At 38.4% G+C, this 24,943-nt stretch overlaps 1 protein-coding gene across 1 annotated transcript in view; it reads left to right on the forward strand.

Moving 5' to 3' along the window:
- SBF2 (SET binding factor 2) overlaps positions 1 to 24,943 on the forward strand; it is a 1,344,181-nt gene that overhangs the window by 1,075,911 nt on the left and 243,327 nt on the right. The window contains exon 22 of the mRNA XM_053720592.1: positions 12,123 to 12,318. Coding sequence (XP_053576567.1) covers positions 12,123 to 12,318 — 196 coding nt within the window. The remainder of the gene's footprint in view (positions 1 to 12,122; positions 12,319 to 24,943) is intronic.

The raw sequence follows: 24,943 nt of genomic DNA on the forward strand, positions 1-24,943 counted from the left end.
GGTCGAATGACTGGATATGGCAGTGAGGGGAGGAGCTATATAGCAGCTCTGCTGTGGGTGATCCTCTTGCAACTTCCTGTTGGGAAGGAGAATATCCCACAAGTAATGGATGATCCGTGGACTGGATACACTACAAGAGAAATAAATGTATCAGGTAAGCATAAATTATGTTTTTTGCACAGTCTGTTATATTGCCTCTTTTATATCTGTTCCTGGTTGTCTTAAAGGGACACTGAACCCAATTTTTTTCTTTCGTAATTCAGATAGAGCATGCAATTTTTTTTTTTTTTAAACTTTTATTTATATCCAGCAATGTATACAGAGAAAAGGCAAAAAATAAGAAACCATGTCTTGCGCCACGCAGGGCTTATACAGAAAGATAAAGATAACATGAAGTCAGACCTAAAAAAAAAAAATAATTGACAAAATTATCCGTATTTCAGATAAATGAGTTATATACTTTGCTGGTTTTTTTCCTTTTTTTTTGAAACTTTAAACCAATACTCTCAGTCGTCATGACCTCCATGACGTCATCTATATTTACATAACAAGAACAAACTAAATAGAGAAAAAAAAACAAGAAAAAAAAAAAAAAAAAAAACCCCCAGAAGAAGGGAGAAAATATCAATTACTCTCTACCCCCCCTCTCCAGCGTCTACAATCAACTACCAAATGCCAAGGAGGACTATTTCTGAGTTTTTAAATGGGAAAATCAAGTAATCAATTTCCCTTTCATGAAATGTTTTAATAAAGGCTGCCCATTTATTAAAGAAATGTTTTATATCTGATTCCTTGTCAATGTTTGTGTCTTTCTGTTCTAGTACGCATTGTTTTTTTAAGTAGTTCTTAACTTCGGTAATAGTCGGCAGTGTTTTCATTTTCCATTTTTTACAGATTAAATATCTAGATGCTAAGATAGAGAGATTTACTAACTTTTCGTTCCTCTGGTAACTATTTTCTGTATTCAAACATAATATGATTCGGTATAGTGATAAAGTAATTGTCTCGATTCTCAAGACAGTTCTAAGCCAGTATTCTAACTTGTTCCAGAACCGTCTAATTTTAGGACATTTCCAAAACATATGTACCAGATCTTCCGCAAGATAAGAGCATTTTGGACATTTATTAAATTGTTGATTGTGCACTCTGAGGCCTTTCTCCGGGGTGAAATAGGCCCCGTGAAGGAGCTTAAGATGTGCCTCTCGCCAGGTGGCTGACAGGGTGGTGGATGATACTTTGTTAATTGATAACTGAAGAGTTTTTGGTTCTATGTTACTCTGGGGTATTAGGGAGGACCATACCACTGCCATCTTGTCCAGAGTGGAAGCACCCTGATTAGCGCTGAGTATACGATAGCATGGGGTAATAGATGTGTGTCCGTTTTTAACTAAAGTTAACCAGCTTTCCAGTTTACCTAGCACCCAAGACCAGCCCGCCTCTTTGGTTAATTCGGCAATATAATGTCTTATTTGCAGATATGCAAAAAAATCTCTATTAAGAAGATTAAATTCATTCTTCAATTCTTCAAAGGTTTTAGTATATTTTCTATCACTGTCAATTAATTGGGATATCCTGACAAGGCCGTTATTGTGCCATCGATTAAAGACTGCTGAATTTATACCTGCTTGGAACTGTGGGTTCCCTGTCAAAGGAAAATAATTCGAAACCGTGGTGTTTATTGCCAAGGCTTTGGTTGTTTTCCACCAAGCCTTGATTGGGTTATATATGGTTTTAAGTTTCTTGATCTCTGCTGGGAGCTTCTTTGGTTGGCAGTGGATCATGGTTGATGGAAGGTATGGTTCGCAGACATTTCTTTCTAACTCATTGTTAAGGATATAATTCTTAGTAAAGATCCAGTCCGTAATTATTCGTGCTAGGAAGCTAAGGTTATAGAATCTAATATTGGGTGATGCTAAGCCTCCAAGATCCCTTGGTGCAGTAAGTTTGGCAAGGGATATCTTAGATCTTCTCCCTTGCCATAAAAATTGTCTAAGCATGGTATTAAAGAAGCGAATGTCTTTCTCTGATAAGATTAGCGGGACGTTCTGCAGAATGTAGAGAATTTTAGGAAGAAGAATCATTTTGAATAACTCTGATCGGCCAGATATGGATAGAGGCAAATGTTGCCAATTTTTTAATTTCTCCTTAAAGGTAGTTAATATGGGCGTAATATTAAGTTTATATAGGTCTTTTAAATCAATTGGTATGTGGATCCCGAGATATTTAAAGGATTCATGAACCACCTTAAATGGAGTGTTTAGAATGGAACTATTATTTCTCCTCAGCCAGAGAATCTCAGACTTTGTTTTATTTACTTTGTACCCTGAAAATAGACCGAAGTGATCGGTTAATTGGAGAAGTTTTGGTATATTAAGCTTTGTATTGGAGAGATATATTAAAAGATCATCTGCATATAGTCCCATTTTTATTTCATAGTTCCGAATTTTTATGCCTTCTAAGGATGCTCTTATCATAATGGCCAGGGGTTCAATGGCTATATCGAAGAGAAGCGGAGAGAGAGGGCATCCCTGGCGTGTACCCCTACCCATCATAACAGGAGGAGAATTAATATTATTTATTATTAATCTCGTATGGGATTGTTTATGTAGATTTTCTAGGAAATTAGAGAAATTTCCTGTAATCCCAAATTTTGATAAAGATGTTATTATATGGTTAAAAATAACCGAGTCAAACGCCTTTTCTGCGTCGATTGACAGGATAGCTAAATCAGGGGTGCCCTCTCTCTCCACCTCAGAGGAGGGAGGGTTCTGAGTATAGTCTAAAGTGACAAGAAGTTCTCTAATTTTTGCAGCAGAGTTTCGATTATTAAGAAAGCCAGCTTGATCCGGATGGATTATTTTTGTTAAGATATTCTGTAGTCTGTTTGCTAAGATAGATGTCATGATTTTGTAATCAGAATTTAGGAGGGCAATGGGTCTATATGACTCTTTTTGAGATGGATCTTTCCCTCCTTTTAGAATCAGGGTCGTAAATGAGGAGGAGAAGGAAGGTGAGGCCGATTTGCCGTTAATGTACATCTCGTTAAAGAGATTGCTCAGGTAAGGTGTTATTTGGGCTGATAGAATTTTGAAAAATTCATTTGGGAGTCCATCCGGACCTGCTGCCTTATTAAGGGAAAGATTAGAGATTACTTCCTCTATCTCTTCTATTAGAATGGGAGAGTTAAGACTGGATGTCTCTTCGTCCGAGGCTGAAGGATAGGTGATTTTACTCCAGAATTCTGATGCTTTCACAGCATCATAGCCTCTGCATGTATATATGTCACGAAAGTATTCTATAAATATACCCGCTATATCCTCTGGGTTCGTTACCTGTTTTCCATTATGAGTTAATTTTTCTATCAGTGGTTTTTTTCCTTCATTTTTAACTAATTTGGCTAGCATTTTTCCGGATTTATTACCAAATCTATAAAGTTTAGCTTGAAACCTAAGTTCTCTGTGGGTTTCTTGGGTCATTGCAAAAGTGTCTCTAATGCTTTTGGCGCGAATATATTTCGCCCAGTTTAAAGGAGTTTTTTCAAGTAAAAAACAGTTATATGAATTGATCAGGGAATTATTCATCTCCCTCTCTCTTAACTTTACCTTTTTGGATAAGATGGCAGAGTAGGCGATAATTTCTCCTCTAAGAACTGCTTTCGCAGTCTCCCAGAATATATCGGGGCGCTGTATATATTCTTTGTTGAAATTAACATATTCGGCAAATTTATCCCTCAACCATTTTTTAAATTTTAGGTCTGTAGTTAGATGATAAGGAAAAAAAAATCGTGAGGTATTCGTATTAAATTGATCAAAGTAAAGTTCAAGAGTAATGGGTCCGTGGTCAGATAGAAGGATTGGCATTAATCCTGCTTTTACTTTTGTTATTGCAATACGTTCATCAATTAGGAATAAATCAATCCTGGAGAGGGTTTTGTGAGCTTTTGAAAGGCAGGTGTAGTCTTGGGCGCCAGGGTTCTGGACTCTCCAGATGTCACGTAATGCTAAGTTGTGCTTAATTTTATTGAATATTTTGGAGTCTAGATTATCTTTTTTTTGTTTTAACTGTTTGACATTGTTTCTAAGTCTGTCTAGGGGACAATGTGGTGCCATATTGAAGTCACCTCCTAGGATCAAATGTCCTTCAGTGGTTAATAGGAGTTTTGACTGGATTAGATTCCAGAACTCTGGGTCGGAGGTATTTGGTCCATATATGTTACATATTGTATAAGTTATCTGTGCGTTCCTCAGCTTTACCAGAATGTATCTCCCCCCGGGGTCAGCCTCAGAGTGCAATATCTCTATTTTGGCTTTTTTTCCAATCAGTATAGCCACACCTTTCTTTTTTCCAACACTCGGCGCTGCAAGGACCTCTTTGACCCATTGCGCCTTTAGTTTTAGAGATTCTTCTGAATTTAGGTGGGTTTCTTGTAAGAGACCGATATCGGTTTGAGCCTTCCGCAGATGTGTAAGTATCGCCTTTCGTTTAATGGGAGTTGAGATGCCTCCCACATTCCATGATACTATTTTTAATTTATTAATCCTTTGTGTCATCTAGATTGTGGAGAGGGGGGGGAGAGGTCGAGATAGAGGGAAGAAAAAAAAAAAAAAAAAAAAAGAAAAAAAAAAAAAAAAAGGAGCACATACATACAGTAGACAAAGACCACCCTATCCCAAGGGGGTTCCCTAATCACAAGGCCTAATTTCTCAATGTGTAGCGAAGTCATTTTTTAGTGAGGTTGTGGGTTCATAGTTTTGAAAAAATTTTCAGCCAACTGGGCATCTTCAAATATATGTGTTGTATTATTAACTATAAGTCTGAGTTTGGAGGGATAAATTATAGTGGCATGGTGGCCATCCTGTATGAATTTGGTACAGATTGGGGCCAACTCTCTTCTCTTGGAAGCTGTATATGCAGAGAAATCTTGGAAAATTAAAATTTTAGCATTTTCTATGTAGATGGGCTGGTTTTTCCGGAAATATTGTAATATCATATTTTTGTCCTGAAAGTTAAGTAGTCTTGCAATAACCGGTCTAGGGCGATTGCCGTTTTTGTTATCTGAACGGGGGGTGCCTAACCTATGGGCTCTCTCCACCAGAATTGAATGATAGGTTGGAGGAATTTTAAGGGCCTTTGTGAGTGTGTCTGAAATAAAGCAACATAAATCGTCAAATTGTTTGTCTTCTGGAAGACCAATTATCCGAATGTTATTTCTTCTGGAGCGGTTTTCCAGATCCTCCAGCCTATCATAAATTTTTTGAGTATTATTGTTCAAACTTTCTAATTTAGAGCTATGCCCTAATGTTAGGTCTTCTAGATCTGATACTCGCTGCTCCATTTCTTGCAGCCTGCTGGAGAATTGTCTAATCTCTTGGGTGAGTGAGGAAATGTCCTGCCTAATCTCTGCCCTAAGAACATCAAATTTAGGTGTAAGTGCTTCTGTAATGCTTGCAACCAGACTCTGTGGGGTAGAGAGTTCCGGCATCGCTATTGTATGGGCTAAGGTTGATTGTGCTTCAGTGGTAGAGTCCTGAGTATTTTTAGGTTTCCTGTCCCTTTGTCTAGCTGCCATATTTGGAGAGGGTGTCTTAGATGCAATAGATACAAATTTATCCATAAGCCACGTGTCTAATTGTGATAGTGACGGGGGAGGGTGTTGGTGAAGGGCCCTTCCAAAAGAGTGGAGGGGGGAAGCCAAGGGGATTGAGTGAAGGTGTGTTCTTATATGAGATTGATCCGGAGAAGTGACAGAATGTGTGGGCACAGTGAGGTGAGGAATAGTGGGAGTAAGTTGTGTTTCAAGAAACAATATTTGTGATCAAGGGTGGTAAGTGAAAAAGTGAGGTGTCGTGTATTTAAGCTAGTTTAAGGTGGCTAATGTGAAGTTCTGTAAAGAATCAATTTAGTCTAATTACCGAAGTAAGTGATAGGGTGTTAGTGCAGGTGACGTTGGGGTGTTTATGATTGTGGCAGAATAGCAATTTTGTGTGATTAGTGAAGGTTACAAATAAAAGGATTCTACAATGTGCTTTGTCCCTGGTGTTATAGCCGAAGCAGACAATTACATAATTCTTTGATATGGGAGTAAGGGGATTTTAGGCAGATGCTCAGTTCCTCTCTTCTTCAGAAGATAGGGGGTTTCTAATCTGCTAAGGAATAGCAGTATAGGTTGGTCACTCTCTATATAAGTTGATTCTAGATGTCAGCACTAGATTATTTTAACAAGTACTCTGGTTATAGATTTCTTATAGAAATAGTCAGGTTTTCTGTGTGTTTAAATTTTATAGTTTCAACTACAGAAAGATACAGGTGAAAAGACCAGGGATTTTCATTTAGCCCACAAGTAATAGGAGAGACATTATGACAAATGTTTTTTAAACAGTAGCATTTCTATGGTAAGATTTGAAGTTTTGCTTTACAAACAGTGGTCTAATGGGTAGTAGTACTGTATGGGTAGCCAAGGTAGGTAATAGTTATTCGCTCTCTTAGTGATAACAGAGCCTATGAGCAGTTTTAGAGAAGAAAGCGTTTAGAGAGTTGTGTTCATAATGTGTGAGGTAAACAGAAGAAATAAAGACAGTGTGGTATCGTCTTAGAGTAATGTACTGATCCTATCTAAGGAGTGTAATTTTACTTGTGTATTTCTATAAGCACCAATATCATTAATTGGCAGTAGTATAGGGCTAATAAAATATTGGCCAAACAGCTTTTTATAGGCCTATATAGTGCTAGGGTAATAATTACTAGTTTGTAGGTATAGGTGTGGCCCCTTTATTAGTAATAATAGGCCAGTGTTGCTGGGTAGAGCTCAGGCTCAACATACATTTAAGATCCTATATAGTGACAATCTAGTAATATAGTCATGTTGTTCATAGGGATTTATAAAAAGATCTAGAGCTATAGCCTTATGTTATAATAGAGAAACAGCAAAATTATAATACTCTTATAAGATTATAAGTGCAGTATCAGCATAGTTATATTAGAGCATTTCTCAAAGTGATTTCTTTTTTTTCTCTTTTTTTTTTTCCCTCTCTTTTTCTATGTTTAAGAAGCACTGAGAGAGATGGGAGTCATACAAATTATGTCCATATATCTAAGTTCTGCACATTTTTATAACAGATATAATAAAGTCCCAGGTTGAATTCTTGGTAATTTGCGGTTCAGTGTTTTTTCCCCTTTGTTTTCTTCCCTTCTTTTCTGATTCCCTTCCCTTACTTTTGCCCAAAGTCTTGTCATAGAAGGTGTTAATAGCCGGCCTTAGGGTATTAGCCTAATTAGGAAGGTTTTTTTTCTCCCTTTCCTTTTTCTTCCCTTTTTCCCTTTCTTTAAAGAGTACAGAGCCAATACAGTTCAAGCAAGTGCACTAATGGCAGTTTACTTGTAATAAATAATTGACATGCAGAGAGGTTGTATTCGGGAAACAAACAGAAGCAAGAGGACATAAGAATGAGTCAATTTGATACTTTACCGGCCCCTGGCCAAAGATAAGGGATGTCCGTGGAGATTTCCTTGAGAGACCGGTCTCCCCCTACACGCAGCACCGGTGGGAGGGGGAGCACTCAGTCGGCAGAGGTAAGGAAGTACCAAAGACCATTGCACGCCAGGACCAGTCCGGAGAGACTGCAGGAGGAATCACCGCGATTCAAGACAGGACCAGCAGCGCAGCAGATGGACGTGACCCGGGCCCCTCACGCAGCACCGGTGGGAGGGGACGTCCGGGCCAATGGGGAGCAGCGCCCCGTGGATCCCTGCGCCTTCTCACCGTCCCGTCGTCAGGGACGCCGCGGCTCGGTGCATCCGGTGTGCCGCACTCGCCCAAGGTCCTCCAGGCGGCCAGGAGCTCCCACCTCAGAACCAGGTAAGAGTGCCGGGGCAAAAGGAAAAGCTGTACCAGGGATCAGTGCCGGGATACGCTGTTAGGTTCAGCTCCACTGTCACAGATTGTTAAGGGATAAGAGTAGGTTAAAGTCCCAGGTGGCTGAGGTCCCCGGTGTTAGGCATGTCTTGTTTTATGTTTAGGCAGGTGAGGGCATTCTGCATTTAAAGCTGGTAGGGCTTTATACGTGTATCACTGTTAGGAAAGAGGTAGTTTGGGCAGTAACGGCGTTAAGTCTGGACAGCAGGCAGAGAGGAGTCCTCTTTATTTTTGTCCTCCTTCCCAGCTTTCTGCCAAGATATGGCAATTTTAATTAAATCTCTGCTGAGGAATGGTAGGAGAGATTAGGTCCTTGTATGGCTGCTACGTGCAGCAAAGTGCAATGGAGTGGCACCAGAGGGGATTCCGGTAGCGGTAGTTCTGGCTAATGCAAGCCGCCCAGGGTCCCAGGGCTTGGGCGCAGAGTTCCCGCCAGTGAGCTTGCAGGAGAGGTGAGCCGGAGCAGGTGTCTCACATGACCATTCACCTGGGCTCCTCCTCCGGAAGTCTCCTCTAGAGCATGCAATTTTAAGCAACTTTCTAATTTACTCCTATTATCAATTTTTCTTCGTTCACTTGCCATCTTTATTTGAAAAAGAAGGCATCTAAGTTTCTTCTTTTGGTTCAGTAGTCTGGACAGCACTTTTTATTGGTGGATGAATTTATCCACCAATCAGCAAGAATAACCCAGGTTATCCACCAAAAATGGGCCGGCATCTAAACTTACATTCTTGCATTTCAAATAAAGATACCAAGAGAATGAAGAACATTTGGTAATAGGAGTAAATAAGAAAGTTGCTTAAAATTGCATGTTCTATCAGAATCACAAAAGAAAAAATTTGGGTTCAGTGTCCCTTTAAGCAAGGGAAACCAATAAGGGTCAACTTAAAGGGCCATGATACCCAAATGTTGAAACACTTGAAAGTGATGCAGCATAGCTGTAAAAAGCTGACTAGAAAATATCATCTGAACATCTCTATGTAAAAAAGAAAGATATTTTACCTCAAAAGTTCCTCAGTTGCCATATCCCATTGTAAAGGACTTCTAAGCAGCAAATCAGTATGTCTTTCCCGGGACAGCCGAAGGAGTGAGCTTTTGTGCACTTTCATCTTATTTCCCTATTCAGTGTAAGGAAGTTTACAATGAAATCTCATGAGATCACAGTAAAAGAGTTCATGACCTCAGCACTGTTGATGCTGATTGGCTGCTGTTCATTTCTTCTTCTTTTTTTTCTTGTTTTTATCTGCGGCTGGGCAGCAGCTGAATTATAACTTTTTACACAGCTGAGGAAATTGTGAGGTAAATTATCTTCCTTTTTTACATAGAGATGCTCAGGTGATATTTTCATGTCAGCTTTTTACAGTTATACTGCATCAGTTTCAAGTGATTTAGCATATGAGTTTTATGTCCCTTTAAGTATAAACATGGCAGTTTCTATAATCTTTATAAAACCAACAATTTTCAGAGTTAAATTACAGGAAAAGGGAACAAAATAAATAATGAAAGTATATTGCAATTTTTTTAACTAGATATTATTAAACATTTTATCTTACAATCTCATACCGTTTAATATCCCTTTAAGTCTTTGGGGTATGATTAGCTTGTACTCTACAATCTGCTATCAAGATTTGTAAACCGTGAATTGCAATTTTAAAAAAACTTTACAATTAACTTTGGTTATGAAATTTGCTTTGTTCTCTTTGAGTCCTTTTTTAATATGTAAACCTGGGTGGGCTTATATCAGATCAGGAATGTGCATGTATGTTTAGCACTCTTTGGCAGCAGTGTTTGCAACAATGTGTACCATTGCTACAAACATTGTTGCAAACACTGCTGCCATAGAGTGTAAAAGACACACGCACAAGCCTACCTAGGTTTACTTTTCAGCAAAGGATACCAAGACTTCAGGCCCGAAGGGTTCCTTTCCCTGTGCCTCACTAAGAAGGGTGCAGGTAGTATAGTGCTATTAAGATTCTGAGGTGCAGCAGAGACGCCAATCATTCCGCGTGTTGTAAGGCTGCCCAGGTCAGCTCTATAATCATAGAGCATTTTGTGTTCTGGATGTCAAAAATGATGCAATAGCATGGGGGCGGAGCAAGTTATAAAAGGCAACTGGAATGCTCTTTTGTGGTTGGTTATTCTTTGTTTCTGGCCTCCCTTTCCTTGGATGACTTTGGGATGTTCCCTGGACTTTGCTTCTTGTCTATCCCTTTGCTGTGTTGCTTGTTCCTGCCTATGGACTGCTTTACTGGTTTTTGATCTGTGCCTGATGACCCCTTTGGTAGTGCCATCTGGTTCCTGATCTGTGCATGATGACCCCTTTGGTAGTGCCATCTGGTTCCTGATCTGTGCCTGATGACCCCTTTGGTAGTGCCATCTGGTTCCTGATCTGTGCCTGATGACCCCTTTGGTAATGCCATCTGGTTCCTGATCTGTGCCTGATGACCCCTTTGGTAGTGCCACCTGGTTCCTGATCTGTGCCTGATGTCCCCTTTGGTAGTGCCATCTGGTTCCTGATCTGTGCCTGATGTCCCCTTTGGTAGTGCAATCTGGTTCCTGATCTGTGCCTGATGACCCCTTTGGTAGTGCCATCTGGTTCCTGATCTGTGCCTGATGACCCCTTTGGTAGTGCCATCTGGTTCCTGATCTGTGCCTGATGTCCCCTTTGGTAGTGCCATCTGGTTCCTGATCTGTGCCTGATGTCCCCTTTGGTAGTGCCATCTGGTTCCTGATCTGTGCCTGATGTCCCCTTTGGTAGTGCCATCTGGTTCCTGATCTGTGCCTGATGTCCCCTTTGGTAGTGCCATCTGGTTCCTGATAACTACTGTGTGCTGACCCTGCCCTAAGTACTGCCCATACGGGACTCCAGCAAACGACAACTGTACATTTACATAAGAGAACAAAGCAATGTTGATAATAAACTAGATCTTTTTGCACATTACTGTTATAATGTAAATGTAGATTTGTTTGGTTCTATACTTGCATTTCTCTCTATCTATGCTGTTTTATTATAGTAACTAATGAAGAGAGTACTCTGATATCAGACGTGCACTATTTCTTTGTGTTTCTCTTTGTGCACTAATTGCAATACTGCAAGCATTATCTAGTTTATTTATTCATGAATGGTCTAAGCTGATATTTTTGATCTTAAAGGAATATGAAAACCAAATTGATTGTTGCATGATTCAGATAGAGCAAGCAATTTTGAACAACCTTCTATTTTACTTCTATTATGACATTTTCTTTGTTCTCCTGGTATATTTAGTTGAAAAGCAGGGGCATAAGCTCTGGAGTGTGCATGTGTCTGGTGCACTACAGTTTTGCAAGAATGTTATTCATATGCAAGAGCACAAAGAATATCATAGGAACAAACCAAATTTGAAACTATTTAAACATTGCATGCTCTGTATGAATCACAAAACAAATTTGGGGTTTCATATCCCTTTAAAGGGACACTAAGCCCAAATCTTTTCTTTCATGATTCAGATAGAGCATGCACTTTTAAGCAACTTTCTAATGTACTCTTATTATCAATTTTTCTTTGTTCTCTTGCAATGGTTATTTGAAAAAGTAGAAATGCAAGGTTAGGAGCCGGCCCATTTTGGATACAGCACCCATTAGAGCTTGCTGATTGGTTTGCTACATTTAGCCACCAATCAGCAAGTGCTACCCAGGTGCTGAACCAAAAATGGTCAGGTTCTTAAGATTACATTCCTGCTTTTTCAAATAAAGATAGTATGAGAACGAAGAAAAATTGATAATAGTAATAAACTAGAAAGTTGCTTAAAATTGCTGCTCTATCTTAATCATGAAAGAAAAAAAATTGGGTTTAGTGTCCCTTTAACATTTGGAAGCTGCCATTGAACTGTCCCCAAATCCTTTTGTTGTTCCTACAAGATTGTTTTACAATCCTGCATGCTCTGAATGCCATCATCTGTACTGTAGTGATGTAGGGTTTATGTTTTAATCTACTACACGTTCTTGGATGATAAATTCTGGAAATATTGTATACACTTTCTTAAGACAACACATTTCCTTTGAGATTTAGGGATAATAAATAATTCTTTACATATCTCTGGTTACATATCTTTCAGTCTTTATTATATTCCAGGTCTGCACTCTTTAGAATTACCCATTTAAACATAATCAAAATTCCTAATGTCCAGCTCATGAAATACTTGTACAGTATAATCATAATTATGTTTTATAGCCCAAAATCTTGAGGCCAGCCCTGTTGCCTGGGGAGGAATTTGTGTGTGAAGCTTTGCGTGTTCTTCTTGACCCTGATGGAAGAGAAGAAGCCACAGGAGGGATACTTGGAGGTCCACACATTCTACCAGCAGAGGGCGCTCTATTTCTCACTACACACAGAATCATCTTTAAAGGGACTCCTCATGACCCACTAGGTAACTTATTCATTTTAAGAATGATGCTGCTTTATAATTAAGAATAATAACCACGCATAATCATTTAATTAACTCAAGGAACAGGCTGGTAAAGTGTGCAAGGAAATTAGAAGTCAATTCACAGTTTTTTGTGTGATAGGTATCATTTTAATTAAACTAAACATGTGCATTGGTCTGTAAAGGGACATGAAACCCAAATTGCTTATTTCATGATTCAGATAGAGCATATAATTTTAAACAACACTCCAATCGACTACTATATTTAATTTTGCTTAATTTTCTTGGTGTCCTTTATTAAAAGAGTAGCAATAAACTACCAGGAGCTAACTCAACACCTCAGTAAGCCAATATAAGAGGGATATGTGTGCAGCCACCAATCAGCACCTAGCTCCCAGTTCCTGAGTCTATATAGGTATGCTTTCCAACTAAGGATACCAAGAGAGAGAAGCAAATTAGATAATAGAAGTAAATGGAAAAGTTGTTTCATGTGCCTTCAAATGTTGGATATGTAGATACTGACCTTTTTTTTTTTCTCGGAACTACTTGTGTTATTGCCTTCATCATAATAATGTAACTAACTCCAAAGTAAACCCAATCAACTCGTTTGGGTTTGTGACCACCCAATCACTGTGTATGAAGTCTATCTTAGTGCAAAGCTGAACAATTCTCCATGTTTCAAATGGAACACACAGCAATTTTATTGCGCTACATATTGCTTAATCTTCCAAATCAGCCATATGTTTATTTCAACATTAATACGAAGAGTTATTGGGTGATGGTTCATTTTTTCACAATTGCCCCTTTGTATTTTTTCTTTCTTTTGAAATGTCTAATAAAGGCAATTTCTAAGAGTTGCTTTTACAGTCTATAGATTTATCCTGCATTATGAAGTGTGTGTTTGTTTAAGATATTAGAAGCATAACTTCACAACCATATTATGTCTTACCTGTTTTTTTAAAAAAAAAAAAATCAAATAATTCTAAACTTTGTCAGGGTATACACCAAATACCCTAAACAAATATCCATAAGAAAAGAATGCAGCAGCATCACCAATTCTTCTTAAAGGTTTATTGGACCAAAGACAATAAAACACAATGGCCTAGATTTAGAGTTCGGCGGTAGCCGTCAAAACCAGCGTTAGAGGCTCCTAACGCTGGTTTTGGCCGCCCGCTGGTATTTGGAGTCAGTGATTAAAGGGTCTAACGCTCACTTTACAGCCGCGACTTTTCCATACCGCAGATCCCCCTACGCCATTTGCGTAGCCTATCTTTTCAATGGGATCTTTCTAACGCTGGTATTTAGAGTCGTTTCTGCAGTGAGCGTTAGAGCTCTAACGACAAGATTCCAGCCGCCTGAAAAAAGCAGGAGTTAAGAGCTTTCTGGCTAACGCCGGTTCATAAAGCTCTTAACTACTGTACCCTAAAGTACACTAACACCCATAAACTACCTATGTACCCCTAAACCGAGGTCCCCCCACATCGCCGCCACTCGATTAAAATTTTTAACCCCTAATCTGCCGACCGCCACCTACGTTATACTTATGTACCCCTAATCTGCTGCCCCTAACCCCGCCGACCCCTGTATTATATTTATTAACCCCTAACTTGCCCCCCACAACGTCGCCGCAAGCTACTTAAAATAATTAACCCCTAATCTTCCGACCGCAAATCGCCGCCACCTACGTTATCCCTATGTACCCCTAATCTGCTGCCCCTAACATCGCCGACCCCTATGTTATATTTATTAACCCCTAATCTGCCCCCCACAACGTCGCCGACACCTACCTACACTTATTAACCCCTAATCTGCCGAGCGGACCTGAGCGCTACTATAATAAAGTTATTAACCCCTAATCCGCCTCACTAACCCTATCATAAATAGTATTAACCCCTAATCTGCCCTCCCTAACATCGCCGACACCTACCTTCAATTATTAACCCCTAATCTGCCGACCGGAGCTCACCGCTATTCTAATAAATGTATTAACCCCTAAAGCTAAGTCTAACCCTAACACTAACACCCCCCTAAGTTAAATATAATTTTTATCTAACAAAATAAATTAACTCTTATTAAATAAATGATTCCTATTTAAAGCTAAATACTTACCTGTAAAATAAATCCTAATATAGCTACAATATAAATTACATTGATATTATAGCTATTTTAGGATTAATATTTATTTTACAGGTAACTTTGTATTTATTTTATCCAGGTACAATAGCTATTAAATAGTTAAGAACTATTTAATAGTTACCTAGTTAAAATAATTACAAATTTACCTGTAAAATAAATCCTAACCTAAGATATAATTAAACCTAACACTACACTATCAATAAAATAATTAAATAAACTACCTACAATTACCTACAATTAATCTAACACTACACTATCAATAAATTAATTAAACACAATTGCTACAAATAAATACAATTAAATAAACTATCTAAAGTACAAAAAATAAAAAAGAACTAAGTTACAGAAAATAAAAAAATATTTACAAACATAAGAAAAATATTACAACAATTTTAAACTAATTACACCTACTCTAAGCCCCCTAATAAAATAACAAAGACCCCCAAAATAAAAAATTCCCTACCCTATTCTAAAATTACAAGCTCTTTTACCTTACCAGCCCTGAACAGGGCCCTTTGCGGGGCATGCCCCAAGAATTTCAGCTCTTTTGCCTGTAAAAAAAAACATACAATACCCCCCCCCCAACATTACAACCCACCACCCACATACCCCTAATCTAACCCAAACCCCCTTAAATAAACCTAACACTAATCCCCTGAAGATCTTCCTACCTTGTCTTCACCATCCAGGTATCACCGATCCGTCCTGGCTCCAAGATCTTCATCCAACCCAAGCGGGGGTTGGCGATCCATAATCCGGTGCTCCAAAGTCTTCCTCCTATCCGGCAAGAAGAGGACATCCGGACCGGCAAACATCTTCTCCAAGCGGCATCTTCGATCTTCTTCCATCCGATGACGACCGGCTCCATCTTGAAGACCTCCAGCGCGGATCCATCCTCTTCTTCCGACGACTAGACGACGAATGACGGTTCCTTTAAGGGACGTCATCCAAGATGGCGTCCCTCGAATTCCGATTGGCTGATAGGATTCTATCAGCCAATCGGAATTAAGGTAGGAATTTTCTGATTGGCTGATGGAATCAGCCAATCAGAATCAAGTTCAATCCGATTGGCTGATCCAATCAGCCAATCAGATTGAGCTCGCATTCTATTGGCTGTTCCGATCAGCCAATAGAATGCGAGCTCAATCTGATTGGCTGATTGGATCAGCCAATCGGATTGAACTTGATTCTGATTGGCTGATTCCATCAGCCAATCAGAATATTCCTACCTTAATTCTGATTGGCTGATAGAATCCTATCAGCCAATCGGAATTCGAGGGACGCCATCTTGGATGACGTCCCTTAAAGGAACCGTCATTCGTCGTCTAGTCGTCGGAAGAAGAGGATGGATCCGCGCTGGAGGTCTTCAAGATGGAGCCGGTCGTCATCGGATGGAAGAAGATCGAAGATGCCGCTTGGAGAAGATGTTTGCCGGTCCGGATGTCCTCTTCTTGCCGGATAGGAGGAAGACTTTGGAGCACCGGATTATGGATCGCCAACCCCCGCTTGGGTTGGATGAAGATCTTGGAGCCAGGACGGATCGGTGATACCTGGATGGTGAAGACAAGGTAGGAAGATCTTCAGGGGATTAGTGTTAGGTTTATTTAAGGGGGTTTGGGTTAGATTAGGGGTATGTGGGTGGTGGGTTGTAATGTTGGGGGGGGGGGGTATTGTATTTTTTATTTTACAGGCAAAAGAGCTGAAATTCTTGGGGCATGCCCCGCAAAGGGCCCTGTTCAGGGCTGGTAAGGTAAAATAGCTTGTAATTTTTGTATTTTAGAATAGGGTAGGGAATTTTTTATTTTGGGGGTCTTTGTTATTTTATTAGGGGGCTTAGAGTAGGTGTAATTAGTTTAAAATTGTTGTAATATTTTTCTTATGTTTGTAAATATTTTTTTATTTTCTGTAACTTAGTTCTTTTTTATTTTTTGTACTTTAGATAGTTTATTTAATTGTATTTATTTGTAGCAATTGTGTTTAATTAATTTATTGATAGTGTAGTGTTAGATTAATTGTAGGTAATTGTAGGTAGTTTATTTAATTATTTTATTGATAGTCTAGTGTTAGGTTTAATTATATCTTAGGTTAGGATTTATTTTACAGGTAAATTTGTAATTATTTTAACTAGGTAACTATTAAATAGTTCTTAACTATTTAATAGCTATTGTACCTGGTTAAAATAAATACAAAGTTACCTGTAAAATAAATATTAATCCTAAAATAGCTATAATATCAATGTAATTTATATTGTAGCTATATTAGGATTTATTTTACAGGTAAGTATTTAGCTTTAAATAGGAATCATTTATTTAATAAGAGTTAATTTATTTCGTTAGATAAAAATTATATTTAACTTAGGGGGGTGTTAGTGTTAGGGTTAGACTTAGCTTTAGGGGTTAATACATTTATTAGAATAGCGGTGAGCTCCGATCGGAAGTTTAGGGGTTAATAATTGAAGTTAGGTGTCGGCGATGTTAGGGAGGGCAGATTAGGGGTTAATACTATTTATGATAGGGTTAGTGAGGCGGATTAGGGGTTAATAACTTTATTATAGTAGCGCTCAGGTCCGCTCGGCAGATTAGGGGTTAATAAGTGTAGGTAGGTGTCGGCGACGTTGTGGGTGGCAGATTAGGGGTTAATAAATATAACATAGGGGTCGGCGATGTTAGGGCAGCAGATTAGGGGTACATAGGGATAACGTAGGTGGCGGCGGTTTACGGAGCGGCAGATTAGGGGTTAAAAGTGTAATGCAGGGGTCAGCGATAGCGGGGGCGGCAGATTAGGGGTTAATAAGTGTAAGGTTAGGGGTGTTTAGACTCGGGGTACATGTTAGGGTGTTAGGTGCAGACGTAGGAAGTGTTTCCCCATAGGAAACAATGGGGCTGCGTTAGGAGCTGAACGCTGCTTTTTTGCAGGTGTTAGGTTTTTTTTCAGCTCAAACAGCCCCATTGTTTCCTATGGGAGAATCGTGCACGAGCACGTTTTTGAGGCCGGCCGCGTCCGTAAGCAACTCTGGTATCGAGAGTTGCATTTGCGCTAAATATGCTCTACGCTCCTTTTTTGGAGCCTAACGCAGCATTTGTTTGAACTCTCGATACCAGAGTTAAATTTATGGTGCGGCCAGAAAAAAACCCGCGGAGCGTTAACAGCCCTTTTACCGCCAAACTCCAAATCTAGCCGAATGTGTGTCACATGATTAAGGTCCGAAAAGTTGTGTTTTATTGTCTTTGGTCCAATAAACTTTTATGAAGTGCTGCTGCATTCTTTTCTTTCAAATATTTCTAGACTATATGAATATTACTTCTTATTTGTGAAGACACAATGATACATAGGACAGTCCGAGGTCAAACATTTTTAAATTGTATTCAGAAATGTCAGTGTAAAGCAAAAGAATCAGCATATCGTTTTCTTCATTTAAAACCAAGTTCAGTATATTTTTTACAACATTATGTAATGGAAATAGCTGGAAAAGAATGAAAATGTAGTTCTTAAACAAACATTACTGGCCTGGTCATATTAAATCAGTGTGATTAATTAAAGCCTGCTTACGCTTCTATTTCATTGGGAACAAATTGGAATTAATAATCAGCTAGCAAATCAGCAGTGAGTTCATATCTCCATCTGGTCTGAAATGATCTTTTATGTTTTATGCAGCAGATAAGTTGACAATTGACTTTCCTGCCAACAAAAGGATTTGTTGCTTTTGAGTATTCACTTATTGCCAAAATAGTAAGAAATGCGCTTGAAGTTGAGATTCCAATGGCAAATTAATTCTACCATTTGTGTATATTTTGGTATTTGTGTATTTATTTAGCTTGAACTTTAGTATCCGTTTAGTATACATTATCCAAGAACAATTTGTACCTATCTTATAAAAAATAACATTTGAAAGCCATTTGGCCATTGCTAACTACAACTTGATCACTGTCAGAATGAAACACAATTGTTAATTGAATTATAATTTAACTTGTACATGTTACATATCTGACTGTATAACCATTCTAAATAAAAGAGGCTGCTTCTTGGGTGGTAACTATCCATAGAACAAGCTATTATGCTATTGTTCGTTCCCAGGTTCGTTCTCTTCTTTTATTTATAGTATACAATACATCTGTGTCAAGTATTGGTTTATAGCAATAAATCTCTGGTTAAATGTAATAGGTTGTCCTAGCCTTTCATCTAAACAACATACAGTCGATGCATAAGGCACATCTATTGTAGTAACTCAGTTGGCAGCACAGTAGTGAGGAAATTGTTTTTATATATATATATATATATATATATATATATATATATATATATATATAGTATTCGTACTTCGTGCACTCACTGCCAGCATGTTATGCTATCAAACGCCCGGGTGTCTCCTCCATCAAGTATTCACAAATGCTTTCAAGTATGAAGGCACTCACAGGACTTGATTCTGCAAAGGTTATTTATTTATATACATACTATTTCCATAACGTTTTGGCTTATTACTTAAAGGGACACTAAACCCTTTTTTTTTTCTTTCATGATTCAGATAGGGCATGCAGTTTTAAGCAACTTTCTAATTCACTCCTATTATCAATTTTTCTTCGTTCTCTTGCTATCTTTATTTAAAAAGCAGGAAGGTGATGCATAGGAGCCGGCCCATTTTTGGTTGAGAACCTGGGTTATGCTTGCTTATTGGTGGGTAAATGTAAGTCTCCAATAAGAAAGTGCTATCCATGGTGCTGACCCTAAAATGGGCTGGCTGCTAAGATTTATATTCCTGCTTTTAAAATAAAAATAGCAAGAGAACGAAGAAAAATTGATAATAGGAGTAAATAAGAAAGTTGCTTAAAATTTCATGCGCTACCTGAATCGTGAAAATTTGGGTTCAGTGTCCCTTTAAGCCTTTATCAAGACCATCTAAAATACAAACAATGTATTACATCGCTGTACAAAAAACAGTATTAATGTCTTATATAAAAAAACAAATTTCCTTCTAATTCCAAATTATTCTCTGTTATTTAGGCATAAGAGGATAGTATATGAAACTGTTAAAATATTTGTGAGATAAGCACTAGTCATTCCTAATATTATCACCTTAGACGTTATCCATTAAAGGGACAGTCTAGTCAAAATGAAACTTTAATGATTCAGAAAGGGCATGACATTTTAAACAACTTTCCAATTGACTTTTATCATTCAATTTGCTTTGTTCCCTTGGTGGTATTTTTGAAAAGCTAAACCTAGGTAGGCTCAAACTGATATCTAAACCGTTGAAAACCACCTCTTAGCTCAGAGCATTTTGAAAGTATTTCACAGTTAGACAGTACTAGTTCATGTGTGTCATATAGATACCATTGTGCTCACTGCCGTGGAGTTGCACTGATTGGCTAAATTGCATACCTGTCAAAAGCACTGCGATAAGAGGACAGTCTGCAGAAGCTTAGATACATGGTAATCACAGAGGTAAAACATATATTAATATAACTGTGTTGGTTATACAAAACTGGGGAATGGGTAATAAAGGGATTATCTATCTTTTTAAACAATAAAAATTCTGGTGTAGACTGTCCCTTTAAGGGTCACAAAGCTTTATGAACATGTATGTTTAATGGGTTTTACCAAATTTTCAAACAAACATTTAAATTCAGATGTCTACGGATAGACATTCACATACCTTAGAAATATCGGTTCAGGAGCTCAGCGTATCAAAATCACATCATAGCACATTTACATACACATAATTGAGTTGTAAATGTGCTATGACGTGATTTCAAATATAATCACATGTACAGTTATTATATAGTACGATCTAGAAATCATCTTTAGGTGTATAATCAATATCTGACCCAAGTAGTTATATTCTACCAAGTAGACACTATTGTGTCCGAAATGTAGTATGCAAATTCTGATGTATACATTGTAAATATGTATAGTAACACAGAGGGGGGGCACGTCACCAAATCCCTCCTCCTGGATGCGTCATTTGACGTCATAGCCTATCGGCGCAAAGCAACATTACCTACAGCACACAAACATGCAGCTCCGTAATGGCCTTTGATACGCTGAGCTCCTGAACCGATATTTCTAAGGTATGTGAATGTCTATCCGTAGACATCTGTTTGTATGTATGTATGTATGAATTTAAATGTTTGTTTGAAAATGTGGTCAAACCCATTGAACCTATATGTTCGTAAAGCTTTGTGAACCTGATTGGATAATGTCTAAGCTGATAATATTAGAAACGTCTAGTGCTTATCTCACAAATATTTTAACAGTTTCATATCCTCTTATGCCTAAATAACAGAGGATAATTTGGGATTCACTACACATGTGGGGATTAGAAGGAAATTAGTTTTTTATACACGGTTTGGTGTTTCTGTATAAGACATTAATACAGTTCTTTGTACAGCAGCTACGTATGCAATATGTTGTTTGTATTATAGATGATGTTGATAAAGGCTTAAATAATAAGCCAAAAATCTGTGTGTGTGTGTATATATATATATATATATATATATACATATACACATATACAGGGGCGGAAATACCATTGGTGGTGCAGTTGCACCGGGGGCCCAAGTGCTGGGGGGGGGGGGCAATAGCAGCCAGTCTATGCATACATATGTGCAGAATGTGTTGCAGGTCTATCTATCTATTTATCCATCATGTTGAGTAGGTCCGCTACTGTATACATACTTACATAGACAGGAGTTAAAGTATATACTTTCTACTAGTCCCATAAAATTTTTTTATATATATATACTAGGGATGCACCGAAATTTCGGCCGCAGAAAGTTTCAGCCGAAAATGGCATTTTTGGCTATTTCGGTTTTCGTTTTTTTAGCCTGTTATTTTCGGTAAAATTATTGTGTAGCATGTTTCAAATTTGATGCTAGCCTAGAGCTGCTGTTTAAGTTTATTACTTGACTTACTGTTCTGCATATAATGAGTTTTCTAGGACTATACTTTATTTGGATAATTAGTAAAAAAAAAACCTGTTAAATATGATTCTGTTATATAGAACTAAATGAAGAATAATACAGTATATTGATATTTATAATTGTTTTAAGTAAGGATGCACCAAAATTTTGGTCGCAGAAACATTTTGGCCGAAAATGGCATTATTGTTTGCCTGTTTTTTTTTTTTCTTGGTAAAATTGTGTAGCATATTATTGTTTTAAGATATTTTTGTCCAATTTTAGTGTGTTACTTTCAATAAAAGTGTGGGATTTTTTTATTGTCTCTAATTATGCAAAAAAAAAAATTAAAAATTTTTTTTTTTTTAAAAATACATTTTCGGTATCCGTTTCGGTTTTCGGTCAAGTGCATCCTGGATTTTCGGATTCGGTTTCGGTCCAGAATTTCCATTTCGGTGCATCACTAATATATACATAAACAGACACACTGTGTATATATGTATATGTGTGTGTGTATGTATATATATGTGTGTGTGTTTTATATATATATATATATATATATATATATATATATATATATATATATATATGTATGTATGTGTGTGTGTAAGCAAAAACAGGGGTTATTAGCGCACATCCTTTTGCAAATAAACAACACATTTTTAAATGCTGCAATAAATTGCCTGCAAAAAACATCTATGCTTTTATATAAAATTGGGATCTTAATCACACAATATGGCCATATTCTGCTTAGCCATTCACCAATTTACAAGGTGTCCCAATGTTGATTGGTCCTAACACTATACAAAAGTTATAGTCTCTGCTATACATATCTATTTATGTTTTGTTCTCAATTCATATACAAATTATACCTAAATGTTGAAGCACTTGAAAATAATGCAGCATACCAATAAAAAAAACAGACTATAAAATATCACCTGAACAATCTCTATGTAAAAAAGGAACATGTTTCTCCAACATAGGTGTGTCCGGTCCACGGCGTCATCCTTACTTGTGGGATATTCTCCTCCCCAACAGGAAATGGCAAAGAGCCCAGCAAAGCCGGTCACATGATCCCTCCTAGGCTCCGCCCACCCCAGTCATTCTCTTTGCCGTTGTACAGGCAACATCTCCACGGAGATGGCTTAGAGTTTTTTAGTGTTTAACTGTAGTTTTTATTATTCAATCAAGAGTTTGTTATTTTAAAATAGTGCTGGTATGTACTATTTACTCTGAAACAGAAAAGAGATGAAGATTTCTGTTTGTAAGAGGAAAATGATTTTAGCAACCGTTACTAAAATCGATGGCTGTTCCACACAGGACTGTTGAGAGGAATTAACTTCAGTTGGGGGAACAGTGAGCAGACTTTTGCTGCTTGAGGTATGACACATTCTAACAAGACGATGTAATGCTGGAAGCTGTCATTTTCCCTATGGGATCCGGTAAGCCATTTTTATTACAGAGTAAATAAGGGCTTCACAAGGGCTTGTTAAGACTGTAGACATTTTCTGGGCTAAATCGATTCATATATAACATATTTAGCCTTGAGGAATCATTTAATATGGGTATTTTTGTAAAATAATATCGGCAGGCACTGTTTTAGACACCTTATTCTCTAGGGGCTTTCCCTAATCATAGGCAGAGCCTCATTTTCGCGCCGGTATTGCGCACTTGTTTTTGAGAAGCATGACATGCAGTCGCATGTGTGAGGAGCTCTGATACATAAAAAAGACTTTCTGAAGGCGTCATTTGGTATCGTATTCCCCTTTGGGCTTGGTTGGGTCTCAGCAAAGCAGATACCAGGGACTGTAAAGGGGTTAAAGATAAAAACGGCTCCGGTTCCGTTATTTTAAGGGTTAAAGCTTCCAAATTTGGCGTGCAATACTTTTAAGGCTTTAAGACACTGTGGTGAAATTTTGGTGAATTTTGAACAATTCCTTCATATTTTTTCGCAATTGCAGTAATAAAGTGTGTTCAGTTTAAAATTTAAAGTGACAGTAACGGTTTTATTTTAAAACGTTTTTTGTACTTTGTTATCAAGTTTATGCCTGTTTAACATGTCTGAACTACCAGATAGACTGTGTTCTGAATGTGGGGAAGCCAAGGTTCCTTCTCATTTAAATAGATGTGATTTATGTGACACTGAAAATGATGCCCAAGATGATTCCTCAAGTGAGGGGAGTAAGCATGGTACTGCATCATTCCCTCCTTCGTCTACACCAGTCTTGCCCACTCAGGAGGCCCCTAGTACATCTAGCGCGCCAATACTCCTTACTATGCAACAATTAACGGCTGTAATGGATAATTCTATCAAAAACATTTTAGCCAAAATGCCCACTTATCAGCGTAAGCGCGACTGCTCTGTTTTAGATACTGAAGAGCATGAGGACGCTGATGATAATGGTTCTGATATGCCCCTACACCAGTCTGAGGGGGCCAGGGAGGTTTTGTCTGAGGGAGAAATTTCAGATTCAGGGAAAATTTCTCAACAAGCTGAACCCGATGTGATTTCATTTAAATTTAAGTTGGAACATCTCCGCGCTCTGCTTAAGGAGGTGTTATCCACTCTGGATGATTGTGAGAATTTGATCATCCCAGAGAAACTATGTAAAATGGACAAGTTCCTAGAGGTCCCGGGGCCTCCAGAAGCTTTTCCTATACCCAAGCGGGTGGCGGACATTGTAAATAAAGAATGGGAAAGGCCCGGTATACCTTTCGTCCCTCCCCCCATATTTAAAAAATTGTTTCCCATGGTCGACCCCAGAAAGGACTTATGGCAGACAGTCCCCAAGGTCGAGGGGGCGGTTTCTACTTTAAACAAACGCACCACTATACCCATAGAAGATAGTTGTGCTTTCAAAGATCCTATGGATAAAAAATTAGAAGGTTTGCTTAAAAAGATGTTTGTTCAGCAAGGATACCTTCTACAACCAATTTCATGCATTGTCCCTGTCACTACAGCCGCGTGTTTCTGGTTCGATGAGCTAGAAAAGGCGATCGATAGTGATTCTCCTCCTTATGAGGAGATTATGGACAGAATCCGTGCTCTCAAATTGGCTAATTCTTTCACCCTAGACGCCACTTTGCAATTGGCTAGGTTAGCGGCGAAAAATTCTGGGTTTGCTATTGTGGCGCGCAGAGCGCTTTGGTTGAAATCTTGGTCAGCGGATGCGTCTTCCAAGAACAAATTGCTTAACATTCCTTTCAAGGGGAAAACGCTGTTTGGCCCTGACTTGAAAGAGATTATCTCTGATATCACTGGGGGTAAGGGCCACGCCCTTCCTCAGGATAGGTCTTTCAAGGCCAAAAATAAACCTAATTTTCGTCCCTTTCGTAGAAACGGACCAGCCCCAAGTGCTACGTCCTCTAAGCAAGAGGGTAATACTTCTCAAGCCAAGCCAGCCTGGAGACCAATGCAAGGCTGGAACAAGGGAAAGCAGGCCAAGAAGCCTGCCACTGCTACCAAGACAGCATGAAATGTTGGCCCCCGATCCAGGACCGGATCTGGTGGGGGGCAGACTCTCTCTCTTCGCTCAGGCTTGGGCAAGAGATGTTCTGGATCCTTGGGCACTAGAAATAGTCTCCCAAGGTTATCTTCT

This window comes from Bombina bombina, chromosome 7 (genome assembly GCF_027579735.1).
Source record: "Bombina bombina isolate aBomBom1 chromosome 7, aBomBom1.pri, whole genome shotgun sequence".
NCBI classification, from domain to species: domain Eukaryota; kingdom Metazoa; phylum Chordata; class Amphibia; order Anura; family Bombinatoridae; genus Bombina; species Bombina bombina.